This window comes from Pongo pygmaeus, chromosome 1 (genome assembly GCF_028885625.2).
Source record: "Pongo pygmaeus isolate AG05252 chromosome 1, NHGRI_mPonPyg2-v2.0_pri, whole genome shotgun sequence".
NCBI classification, from domain to species: domain Eukaryota; kingdom Metazoa; phylum Chordata; class Mammalia; order Primates; family Hominidae; genus Pongo; species Pongo pygmaeus.
In genome coordinates this window covers 220,927,484-220,939,916 of record NC_072373.2, presented here as the reverse complement: position 1 = coordinate 220,939,916, position 12,433 = coordinate 220,927,484, and the positions used below count along the sequence as shown (strand labels likewise).

Below are 12,433 nucleotides of genomic sequence, written 5' to 3'. Positions count from 1 at the left end.
TCACTTACTTCTCTCTCTCTCTAGTATATAGTAACCTCCTTGAGAGCAGGAAACATGTTTTGGTTCTTTTTAAATTAAATTTAATTAATTTATTTTTTTAATTTTACTTTATGTTACAGGATGCATGTGCAGAATGTGCAGGCTTGTTACATAGGAATACATGTGCCATGGTGGTTTGCTGCCCCTATCAACCCGTTATCTAGGTTTTAAACCCTATATGCATTAGGTTCTTATATTTATATAAGTGTAAACACTCAGCAAGTGATTGGTAAATTTTCACTTCAGTGGCTGTGTGTCTTCAGATGCGATTTAATACTAAACCTTTCTATGTTGACTGCTGGGTTGTGTTCAGGAGGTTGGTGTGTTATGGCGAAATTGTAGTGAAACAAAAGCAGTAAATACGTTTGGGAACTTTATTCTTTTTTTCTTTTTTTGAGACGGAGTCTCACTCTGTTGCCCAGGCTGCAATGCAGTGGTGCAATCTCGGCTTGCTGCAAGCTCTGCCTCCCAGGTTCATGCCATTCTCCTTCCTCAGCCTCCCAAGTAGCTGGGATTACAGGTGCCTGCCACCACGCCCACGTGGATCACGAGGTCAAGAGCTTGAGACCATCCTGGCCAACATGGCGAAACCCAATCTCTACTAAAAATACAAAAATTGACTGGGTGTGGTGGTACGTGCCTGTAGTCCCAGCTACTCGGGAGGCTGAGGCAGGAGAATCACTTGAACCCCAGAGGTGAGGTTGCAGTGAGCTGAGATCGCGCCACTGCAGCCTGGTGACAAAGGAAGACTCCATCTCAAAAAAAAAAAAAAAAAAAAAGACTTGGAGGATTTATTTGTTTGGGTTGATTTAGTTTTAGGTCTAATCTTTATGATTCTTATCTTACATATTAATAAAAGAAAAATCTCTTTACATTTAATTCTGGCCTGTATCCTCAAAGGGCATGATTTGCTTCTTGCTTTTCTAGCATGGTATGTTAAATTATAAGACTCTTTGCCCCTTTAACTGTGCACTTCCTTCCTTAGGAATCAGAGAAGATCATTGCTGAGTTGAATGAAACTTGGGAAGAGAAGCTTCGTAAAACAGAGGCCATCAGAATGGAGAGGTCAGGAGGTTAAAATCTGGAAATGTTTCTAAGTTTTCGAGGGGATGTGGGTTACTTTATTGTAAGAAAAGATAAAATATAAATTAAAATCAAAGAATCTGCCCTTCTAAAACACAAAACGAAACCAAAAAAAATGGACAGGGATTTATGGCCAGTTGAATTTATGCTTTGAAATGACATCTATATATTTAAATATTATCTAGGGAGTCACAGGTTTAATAGTTACCATATTACATGTTGCTAGAGATTCATAAAAAATGGAACATTTTGGCCAGGCGGGATGGCTCATGCCTGTAATCCCAGCACTTTGGGAGGCTGAGGTGGGCGGATCATGAGGTCAGGAGATCGAGATCATCCTGGCTAGCATGGTGAAATCCCATCTCTACTAAAAATGCAAAAAAAATTAGCCGGGCCTGGTAATGGTCGCCTGTAGTCCCAGCTACTCGGGAGGCTGAGGCAGGAGAATGGCGTGAACCTGGGAGGCAGAGCTTGTAGTGAGCCGAGATGGTGCCACTGGACTCCAGCCTGGGTAACAGAGCAAGACTCTGTCTCAAAAAAAAAAAAAAAAAAAATAGGAATAGCCTCTTCTTTTCTTTTTTATATTAATACGCATATCATTTATGAATTATTGACTATCCCAAAGTCAGTTGAGACAAAGTTCTCATCTCAGTGAATATAACTCTAACAAAGCAAGAGTTAATTTATTTTGAATGTGATGTTGCTTTTAGAAATAACTTCTCATTAATGATGAGATAAGCACATTATTTTATGTTTGCATTATTGGCTATAAACATGGCCAGTTGTTTTTGCTTTGCAGGCTTTATTTTCCAATTCATATTAGACTGATTTAATTGACATTTTGGTATTAGTATTCTGATATACCTGTTTTTTTCCTAGAGAGGCTTTGTTGGCTGAGATGGGAGTTGCCATTCGGGAAGATGGAGGAACCCTAGGAGTTTTCTCACCTAAAAAGGTAGGAAACAATGTTGTGAAACCTAATCAGACAGAGACACTTTTTGTTTGTCTTTGTTACTGGGGCACTTCATGTCTTTCAGGACCTACTCTCCCCCTTATTATCTTGATACTTGCCTTAATTTCAGATATTTCTGATTTCATCTTAGAGCATGGTCTTATAGTACAAAGGCAGCCTATTTCTAAAATGCCTATCTTGTTTACTATTTACAAAAGAAAAAACCTAAGGCAATATGTCTGTAACTTTTGGCCATGATTCAGTTTGTTTAGTCATCTTTATTTGTTGCTTTCTCTTAAATTCCCAGCCTAACCTAGCATACTTTCAGTTTTGGCTACTCTTTCATGTAGATTTTCCCACAGAAGTCGTCTACCCTGCTTTATAATTTTTTGGAACCAATTTCAGCTGTACAGGTTTGTGGAGAATAATAGTGCTTCCATTGGCTTCTGCAATTCGTATTATAGACAGCCATTGTACTGAGTAAGGCAATTCCTGTCCCTATCCTTCTAGACTCCTCTGCTTCCTTCTTCATTTTTTAAAGTGTCTCCAGTAGTTACCTTCCTTTTTACATAATCATAGTTATAAAGTAGTTAGGTAGCTTTTAGCTAATTAGAATAGTAAGGGTTTTTTTGTTTTTTTCTTAAACTAAGTTGCAACGTCTTGTTGGATACTAGAAAATGACTGTCAAATGGTTATTTTGTGTGCTTATGTATCAGAGAATAGGAGAACATATATCGATGTACAAAGCATGTATTTTATGCCACTAGTAAATGGTCCTTTATTTCAAGTGACCTCACATTGGCTATTGGAGACTTAAACATCTTTATGCATAGGTTCTGTTGATGATCTCTCTAAGTTAGGATACAAGGGGTGGTGAGTTTTGAATTGGTACTTTTATGTGATATGAAATATTCCTGTGGTTTTCACTACAATTCTTCTGGTTAGGTTTTTTTATCCTGGCCACATAACTTTTTTTTTTTTTCAAATTCGAATGTGTTATTTTCAACAGAAAAGAGTGATGTAAAGACATTTTAGATAAATATTGTAGAATAGAACAGTAAGTATTTTATATGTTTATATTATGAAAGGTTAGTGATTTTCACAGTTTTAATAGTTTTTCCTTCAGTAAGGCATGTATTTATTCAGATATGTTACTTAGGATTATATAGATTTTAGCAGTTACAGTTTTGGTAGAATTTAATTGTGCCTATGCATATATCTAATAAAGGTATTTTATAACATCTTACAGTGTTAAAAACTGTGAGGAATTTTTTTTTTTTTTTTTGAGACAGAGTCTCGCTCTGTCACCAGGCTGGACTGCAGTGGTGTGATCTTGGCTCACTGCAACCTCCGCCTCCCGGGTTCAAGCGATTCTCCTGCCTCAGCCTCCCAAGTAGCTGGACTGCAGGCACATGCCACCACGCCCAGCTAATTTTTGTATTTTTAGTAGAGACAGGGTTTCACCATGTTGGCCAGGGTGGTCTTGATCTCTTGACTTCGTGATCCGCCCACTTCAGCCTCCCAAAGTGCTGGGATTACAGGCATGAGCCACTGTGCCTGGCTGGAAAATTTTTATTATAATAACTAGTGAAAATATTATGCATTTAACATAAATCATAAATAACTTGAACAAATGTTGAGATGTAAACTGCATGGAATTCCAGAGTGAGATCTCTGCTTCCAAAGCTTTTTCTTACTTTAATTTTACCCATCTTGCTTTAGCTTTCTAGACTTCTTCATGAAAGGAAGGGATATACCAGTGACCACATCCAAACTCAGTCTTAGGACCTGTTTCTGAGATTCCATTTTTCAAATCATGATGTGCTTTAAAGAATGCTACTCACAAAGGGCTTTGACTTTCTCAAACCAGTCAAGTTCTTCAACTACAAAGGTGGATGCTAGTTGAGAAGATGTGGAGGTTTTTCAAATTTCTCTTTAACCATCTTTTATAGTTCCTTTTCCTACCCCCTCATCTGACTGTTCTTTCATTCTTCCACATTTGCCGACACTCTCTTGAGTAGATTTTGGCCTCAAGACCATGTGACTTATTTTTGGATTCCAGTGGGTTATTTTCACTGAGGAAGGTTGGTTTTTTAAAAAAGATTTTAGAAATATTAGAGTTAGATGAAGAGGATTGTTAGAAGATGTTTATATTATCGAATATCAGTCATTTCAATTTTTTCTTTAAGGTAAAGACTAATAAAATCTTTTAAGGTAAAGACTAATAAATTAATAACTGGGATCATAGAAGAACTGATAAAAATTATAGTGGGAAGTGGTAGGGGGGTATGGGGACATTTTAATAAAAGTAAATATTTCTTGAGATTTTTACCCAGGCATTTACAAAAATTATAATTATTCCATTCAGAGAATTGGCCTGTCCTCATTTTTTCCTTGTGCTTTGACCTTATCAAAAATTGGGTCTTGTTTTTTTATCCCAGAACTCATGTTTTAAAATGGAATGCCAGGCACAGTGGCTCACTCCTATAGTCCCAACACTTTGGGAGGCCAAGGAGGGTGGGTCAGTTGAGGTCAGTAGCTCAAGACCAGCCTGGCCAACATGGTGAAACCCTGTCTCCACTAAAAATAGAAAAATTAGCCAGGCGTGGTGGAGAACACCTGTAATCCCAGCTACTTGGGAGGCTGAGGCAGGAGAATCACTTGAACCTGGAAGGCAGAGGTTGCAGTGAGTCAAGATCATGCCACTGTAGTCCAGACAGAGCGAGACTCTGTCTCAAATTAGTTAATTAATTAAAATAAAATAGAATGCACTTGTTCCATTTGGTGAGGCCTGAAGAGAGTGTTTTCTCTTTATTTTGGAACTGCAACTAGGGATAAAAAGAAATCCTTCTCTAGGCTCTGTGGAGAGTTGGAGAAGCCTGGCCTCTTGTAGGCCCCTGTTGTTACCACAGCTCTTTCATGGTGCCCTGCTCCAAATTGATCATCTGTAATCTCTTTCAGACCCCACATCTTGTTAACCTCAATGAAGACCCACTGATGTCTGAGTGCCTACTTTATTACATCAAAGATGGAATTACAAGGTATATTTCTTTCTTGTTTTGGTCACTTCATGTTTTTTCCCCCTCTTCGATAATTGAATAAAGGGAAGGGGTTGAAAAAATTAATGTAATGATTTGCTGTATTTTTTGTCTGAAATAGTTACAGACTGTCCTCTCTTTCCAAATAATGTGTTTTTGCCAGTGGAGCCAGTTAATATGTAGTTTTTCCCTGAAGACACTAAATAATTTTTTTTTCCTTTAACAGCTATATATTCCTTAGGGATTTTATTTGACTCATGTCTTTATAATACTGTATGAGTTACATTGGTATATCAGTGCTCCTTGTTTCTTATTCTGATGTAGAGAGGTTGATCATATGTGAGGATAGAATTCGTAGTTGAAAGCTTCTGATGCAACAAAGCAATACCTTCTTTGTACGTACCAAAGGATATTCTTTGGAATAAAGAGGTTCATTGTTTGTAGTGCTTTCTGTGTCTGAATTTCCCTGGGAAACACTTTCTCTTGTGTTCAGGGTTGGCCAAGCAGATGCTGAGCGGCGCCAGGACATAGTGCTGAGCGGGGCTCACATTAAAGAAGAGCATTGTATCTTCCGGAGTGAGAGAAACAACAGCGGGGAAGGTGAGCATTCCTGGCTGGAGCTTCAGCAACAACATTTTCATTTTATATTCTGAGAAATCCTTAAGACTTTGTATTCTCTGTCTATCAATAGTACTTTCTTATACAATCTAATTCTGAAAAATGGAGAGACCTGGGCTGCTTATGAATGCAGAGATGCACAAGGCTACTTTACATGAAAATAGCTTGGACAAAAGAAGCCTTTTTGTTACTGCCAAGAACTGAGAAGGACATAGGCAATTAGGCTTGGTCTGGAATGTTAATTATTTAATAGAAAAGTAAGAAAATAGCAAATATCCTGGGTAATAGGAGATTTGAAGGACATTAAGTCTTAACCCAGCAGAATTTATTTTTATCTAAAAGGGAAGAAAAAGTCAGTCTTGATTTTTGCCTGGGTTATTAACAAAACAACAATTTAATGATATTTTTCTGTTATATAATTCACTCATCCCCTTAATCAAAATATTAGCTTTTCAGTCTTTAGTTTCTGGTTATTAACCTATGTCTCATCCTTACAATTTCTGACGGTTTTGAGTTTTATTGACTGAACTGTCAGAGATCACTGAAACTAATATTTCCTATCATCTTCTTAGGTTTATCAAATAGAGTTAAATGTTCTTGTGTTAGCCATAGCCCCAGATAGCCTTTTCTATTGGGACTGCTTCTGGTACCCCAAAATGAACTACTGTATAGACAACTTCAGCCACTTGATTGATTGCAGGGATTTATTCTACTTACCACAAATCCTGATAAGCAACTGCTTTCCATTATTTGATTCCAGTAGTTTGTGATGATAACATTAGTTTGTGTTTGTTCCTCTTAGTTATCGTGACCTTAGAGCCCTGTGAGCGCTCAGAAACCTACGTAAATGGCAAGAGGGTGTCCCAGCCTGTTCAGCTGCGCTCAGGTGAGACTGGGAGAGGTTTGCCGTCTTCAGCAATGTGCATATGGCTTCTGTGACAACTTTTAATTTTTGGCTGTTTAAAGGCTGAAGTAATAGCATTAGGATTTTTGTTCTTGTAAAAACAACAGCTCTGAAAGCTGTCTTTTCACATTAGGGAGGGGTGAGGTTATTAAATAGATACTATATATTTAAAAAATTATTTCTTAACCCTGTTTTTCTGTTTTGTGCTAGGAAACCGTATCATCATGGGTAAAAACCATGTTTTCCGCTTTAACCACCCGGAACAAGCACGAGCTGAGCGAGAGAAGACTCCTTCTGCTGAGACCCCCTCTGAGCCTGTGGACTGGACATTTGCCCAGAGGGAGCTTCTGGAAAAACAAGGAATTGATATGAAACAAGAGATGGAGAAAAGGTAATGCACAGTTACACAACCCATATGACTGTTTCTTCTTTTAAACATGTAATATTAATAGCATTCTTGAATTTTTTTTTTTCTTTTTTTTTTCTTTTTTTTTTTTACTTTTAGGCTACAGGAAATGGAGATCTTATACAAAAAGGAGAAGGAAGAAGCAGATCTTCTTTTGGAGCAGCAGAGACTGGTAGGAGTCCTGAATCTGCTAAACTGTTGGGAAAAGGGTAGCTTGTTCCCATACTTTCCCTGTTCCACAGAGCAGCACTCACCCAAATTGCTTCTGTCTCAATGATACCAAGCACTATTCTTTAATTTCCTTAATGGAGAATGAACTTAAATCTCCCGGTAGCCTTAGCCTGAAAAAATAGTCCACAGAGGTACTCTTTTGGGCTTTTTATGTCTTAAAGCCAAATCTTTACTTCTGCTACAACCAAATACTTTTGAAGGAAATAGAGCTTCTCTGGTAGCCTTTGCCTCTTGATAGTCGTTTTGGAATTTGCTTCAGTGGTGGTTCTTTAAATGATAATTACTCTGAATATTGAATTTGGTGAGAGTTTGCCTTGGTTTTGTTTCTGATCACTCGATAGTACTAATTCTCTGCTCTTGGGCTGACTTTGGGATTGTTCTTACGCTGGGCAGATTTTTTTTTTTAAGTTAAACTGTGTCTAAAAGTGTTGCTGCACAGTTGCATGTGTTACTCCTTTCCTGTTCCCCTGCATGGAGTCTGAATTCTCAATCAGGTTCTCAGTGGCATGTGTGGTAGCGGTGGGAGCAGAGGCTGCATACCCAGCCTGGACAGGACAGAAGGCCTGCTTCCTTTGAGGGAAGGAGGATTTGAGTGAGCAGCTGGAAAGTCTGTGTAAGGTCCCAGCTATTGATATAATACTAATGGCTTCAGTGTTTTATAATGGTAATTGATTTCCCAGATTTGATAGAAACTGAATCTCATGAATAAATAAGTTGATCCATTAGTTAGATTTTCATTTTTAAAGCCAACCAAACAACCAATTTTGGTTAACAAAGCTGTGGTTATAAGAACCTTCTCAGCATTCATTTGATATGTAAGAATAAAGTATAACTAACCTTTGGATACTGTGGATGCAGTTTAGGAAGTTCTCATTTTTTAAGATTCAGTCGTATCTTTTTTTTAAGGTAAGGGGGCATTAGGGAGAAAGTTCAAGCACTGGCTTCTTTCCTTAGTATAAAATACAGCATGTAAACTACAGCCTTATAGTCATGCTCTGTGCTTTGGAGAAGAAGGGGCTAGTGCTAAGTGGGCCAGAAACGTGAAGGACTTGAGCAAAAGCAACCTCTTCCAGAGTACCTCAGTTCTCAGGCATGGGCATGGATTAAACCAGTTAGTTTGTTATCTTGTAAATTATAGTAAAGCCCTAAAAAGAATGGATTGTAAGAATAAATCAAGGGTTTGGGGCAAGATAATAGCAGTGTTACCAGCAGAGGCTCTTTAGGAGGCCTATTTAGCATTAAGTTTTTAATGAAAACGGAAAGAACTAGCTACGATGCGATTAGTGGCTTGAAAGGTTTGTGACACAAGAAGTCTTTTATCTTAATAATGTAGTACATTCTAATAACATGCCTCTGATGGTCTGTGAGAGACCGAATGAGGACAGGTGCAATTAAGCTCTATTATTAACAATAATGCCTTGTATTTGTATAGTGCTTTATAATTTACAGAGTGTTAACATCCATCAATTTATTTGACCCTCAAAACAAAACAACCCTCTTTGTTTACTTATGCATATGTATAAGTAAAATATGTAATATTACCTCCAGTTGAGGAAACCAAAACTTGGCTGGGCGCGGTGGCTTACGCCTGTAATCCCAGCACTTTGGGAAGCCGAGGCGGGTGGATCACCTGAGGTCAGGAGTTTGAGACCAGCCTGGCCAACATAGTGAAACCCCATGTCTACTAAAAATACAAAAAAGTAGCTGGGCATGGTGGCGGGTGCCTGTAATCCCACCTACGCAGGAGGCTGAGGCAGGAGAACCACTTGAACCCGGGAGGTGGAGGTTGCAGTGAGCCGATATTGCGCCATTGCACTCTAGCCTGGGCAACAAGAGCCTAACTCCATCTCAAAAAAAAAAAAAAAAAAATGTAGATACTGATTGAGTAAGTCTGGGTTGGGACCTGAGTGTGCATTTCCAACAAGCTCCTAGGTGATGGCAATGCTGCTGGGCCTGGGACCTCACTTAGAATAACTAAGCACGGCAGAATAAGGATGCCTGGTGCTGTCCATAACCAAGAGTTGGTGGTCATTCTGTGCCCTAAAATAAAGATGGCCACTAAATAAAGAGAAAGTGAATGTCTAAGACGTATTTAGTTTCTAGGGAATGTACATACCCTGCAGATAATCAGATTCTGGTTGTTGTTTGCTCTGTGTATCTGAAAGCAAGCCAGGATTTCAAGAGCAGCTTCTTAAAGCAAGGAAGTTGCTTTCCTCTCAAAGGTCTGTCTGTTCCACTTTCATTTCTTGACTTAAGGGAGGAGCTGATTTCTAACACTTTAGCCTGAAGAATATCTACCAGTAGTAATACTGAATGGAAAATGTCTTTATATATTACCCTGTATTGGTCAGTTAACAGATGTATTTCTAATCCACCCTGTGAATAAACATTGAGAGAATACAAAGGAATTATTAATCAGTAAATATTTATTTAATATTTACCACATGTAATCATTTTTTGCATAATGTCAGCATTAAACAATGGAATTCAGGCTCATGAGTTTTCTATTCTGATACTTCCCAAATGCATCACATTGTTAGGGTGCTGAGTGTTTCCTTCAGTTAGTGCTCTGGGATACACTGGTCCTTTCTGTGCTTGCTTTTTACACACAGTTTTGGGATCTTCTCTCTTCTTATTTGCATAAGTTCCTTGCAGAGTCTCTTTAGGAGGCCTACTTTGCATTTGGCATTTAATGAAAGCCGAAGGATCATTTTGTGACATGTGAATTGACCAGACCTCAGTAGCTTTTCCAACTCCTTAATAAATGAATCCAAATATTTTAAAAATCTGGCCAGGCGCGGTGGCTCATGCCTGTAATCCCAGCACTTTGGGAGGCCAGGGCTGGCAGATCACTTGAGGTCAGGAGTTCGAGACCAGCCTGGCCAACATAGTGAAACCCCATCTCTACTGAAAATACAAAAATTAGCAGGACGTCGTGGCGGGTGCCTGTAATCCCAGCTGCTTGGGAGGCTGAGGCAGAAGAATTGCTTGAACCTAGTAGGCGGAGATTGCAGTGAGCCGAGATCGCGCAACTGCACTCAAGCCTGGGCGATAAAGCTAGACTCAGTCTCAAATAATAATAATAATAATAATAATAATAATATAAATAAATAAATAAATAAATATAAAAAATTCTTTTTTTGACATGGAGATAGGATTTATATCATATAAACTTTGCATCCAGTTTTTAGTATCACCATCAATATGTGACAGGGTGATACATTTGAACTTTAAAGAGGACGTACTCTACAGAGTCAAAATGGCAGTATTTTAGAAAGAAAGAAAATGACGGCTGCTAGATTTAACTTGAGTTGAGTTCTTTTGGATTTATGTAGACTTATTTATATTTTATTTTAGAGTTCAAAGATAACTTTTGTCTCTTAAGCGTGATATTAAAACAATTCTTAGAATACTTGTCATTTCCCGAATTAGGTAATATTCATTTCATCCTTAAGCAATTTGAAGAGGAAAAGAAAAACAGCCAGAAAAAAAGTGATAGTTGTTAGTTATGTGGGAAAGAATAAAAGAGAATTTGTTTATGTTCTGTAAAATTCAGTTTATACATATTTGCAAAAAATCCTCTTCAGGAGTCAGACATAGTTTTTTCTCTAATATTTATGAATGTCATATTTATCACTTAAAATTAGCCATTCTGATTTTTAAAACTAAAAATGGAAAGAAAAATTAATGCAGAGTCTGTATAAATTTAGCAAACTTTTGTTGCTAAGTTATCAAATAGGTGGGAGTTATAAATGGGCTTAGTACTCATTTGTAGGTCAATAGAAATAATACAAATCAGTGGCAAGATTTTTAAATTCAGAGGCCAAATTATTATTATTATTGTGGAAAGTTACTTTTTTGTTCCTTAGAAAGTGACTATACAGGCAAATCTTTGCTTTTGTCAGGTGTGGTGTTGTGTGCCTGTAGTCCCGGCTAAGGCAGGAAGATCACTTGAGCGCAAGTGTTTGAAACCAGTTTGGGTCCCTGTCTCAAAAAACAAAGCAAACAAACAAACAAAAACAACAAACTTTGGTCTAGGAGGCAAGGTACTATTTATCAGTTTCAAGCAAACAAACTCCTCTAGAGATATTTTTGGTAACCACAGTGAATAAAAGATTGACTGTGTTAGTAACTATTTTCATTTACTAGACTGCCCTGAACTACTCATCTGTGAGTTGAGTATTTTTTTTTTTAAGTGAAAGCATGTTTATTAAGAAAGTAAAGGAATAGGCTGGGTGCGGTGGCTCACCCCTGTAATTCCAGCACTTTGGGAGGCCGAGGTGGGTGGATCACCTGAGGTCAGGAGTTCAAGACCAGCCGGGCCAACATGGTGAAACCCCATCTCTACCAAAAATGCAAAAATTAGGTAGGCATGGTGGCAGGTGCCTGTAGTCCCAGCTACTGGGGAGGCTGAGGCAGGAGAATCACTTGAACCCGAGAGGTGGAGGTTGCAGTGAGCGGAGATTGGGCACTCCAGCCTGGGCGACAGAGCAAGATTCTGTCTCAAAAAAAAAAAAGAAAAAAGAAAAGAAAGAAAGTAAAGCAATAAAGAATGGCTACGTCATAGGCAGAGCAGCTGAGTATTTTCTTTTCCCAGCAACTTTTATCTCCCGAATAGAAATTCTTTCTAATCCCACTTATTATTTGGAATTCTAAATCCAACATTGCTTTCATAGAGATCCATGTTATCAAGATTTGCTTGTATTAGTTAAGAGCTATTGGTTATTATCTAAACAGCTCTTGAAATTACATTGTTGTGAAGTCAGGCTGCTGTTTTAGGGGTAAGTAAGGTTTTCTGAAAAAGAGGCAATGGTGCAAAGACAGCTGGAAAGACAGAGTTAAAGATACCTTTTAAAGTGGATCAATTTTATGTAACCAGAGTATAATCTTTGTGTTTTATGTGTTTATTGGAAGAGTTGTCACTTAAAGTGATACTCCTCAAATAGCTAAAAATGTCCTGGGTTTTCCATATAGAAAATACCTCTAAGTTGTACTTATTAAAATGTGACTTGGGGAATTTTAAATTATATTCAGTGGAAGTATATTTGCCCAGCTTAATTTTTGTTCAGGTAATTTATTTCTCAAAATTTTGGGGGTGAAGTCTTTATTGATTTGTGTGTGTGAAAAACAAGACAGAACACACCCACTATGAGGATCCTTTA

At 38.0% G+C, this 12,433-nt stretch overlaps 1 protein-coding gene across 18 annotated transcripts in view; it reads left to right on the top strand.

The window, feature by feature from the left end:
• The window catches only part of KIF1B (kinesin family member 1B), a 174,083-nt gene that overhangs the window by 80,600 nt on the left and 81,050 nt on the right, over window positions 1-12,433 (top strand). For all 18 annotated transcript variants that reach the window (XM_054439955.2, XM_054439961.2, XM_054439910.2 and 15 more), the window contains 7 exons: window positions 1,025-1,104; window positions 2,002-2,077; window positions 5,036-5,115; window positions 5,606-5,712; window positions 6,533-6,616; window positions 6,845-7,025; window positions 7,140-7,212. In XM_054439955.2, the coding sequence (XP_054295930.1) occupies window positions 1,025-1,104; window positions 2,002-2,077; window positions 5,036-5,115; window positions 5,606-5,712; window positions 6,533-6,616; window positions 6,845-7,025; window positions 7,140-7,212 (681 nt within the window). The remainder of the gene's footprint in view (window positions 1-1,024; window positions 1,105-2,001; window positions 2,078-5,035; window positions 5,116-5,605; window positions 5,713-6,532; window positions 6,617-6,844; window positions 7,026-7,139; window positions 7,213-12,433) is intronic.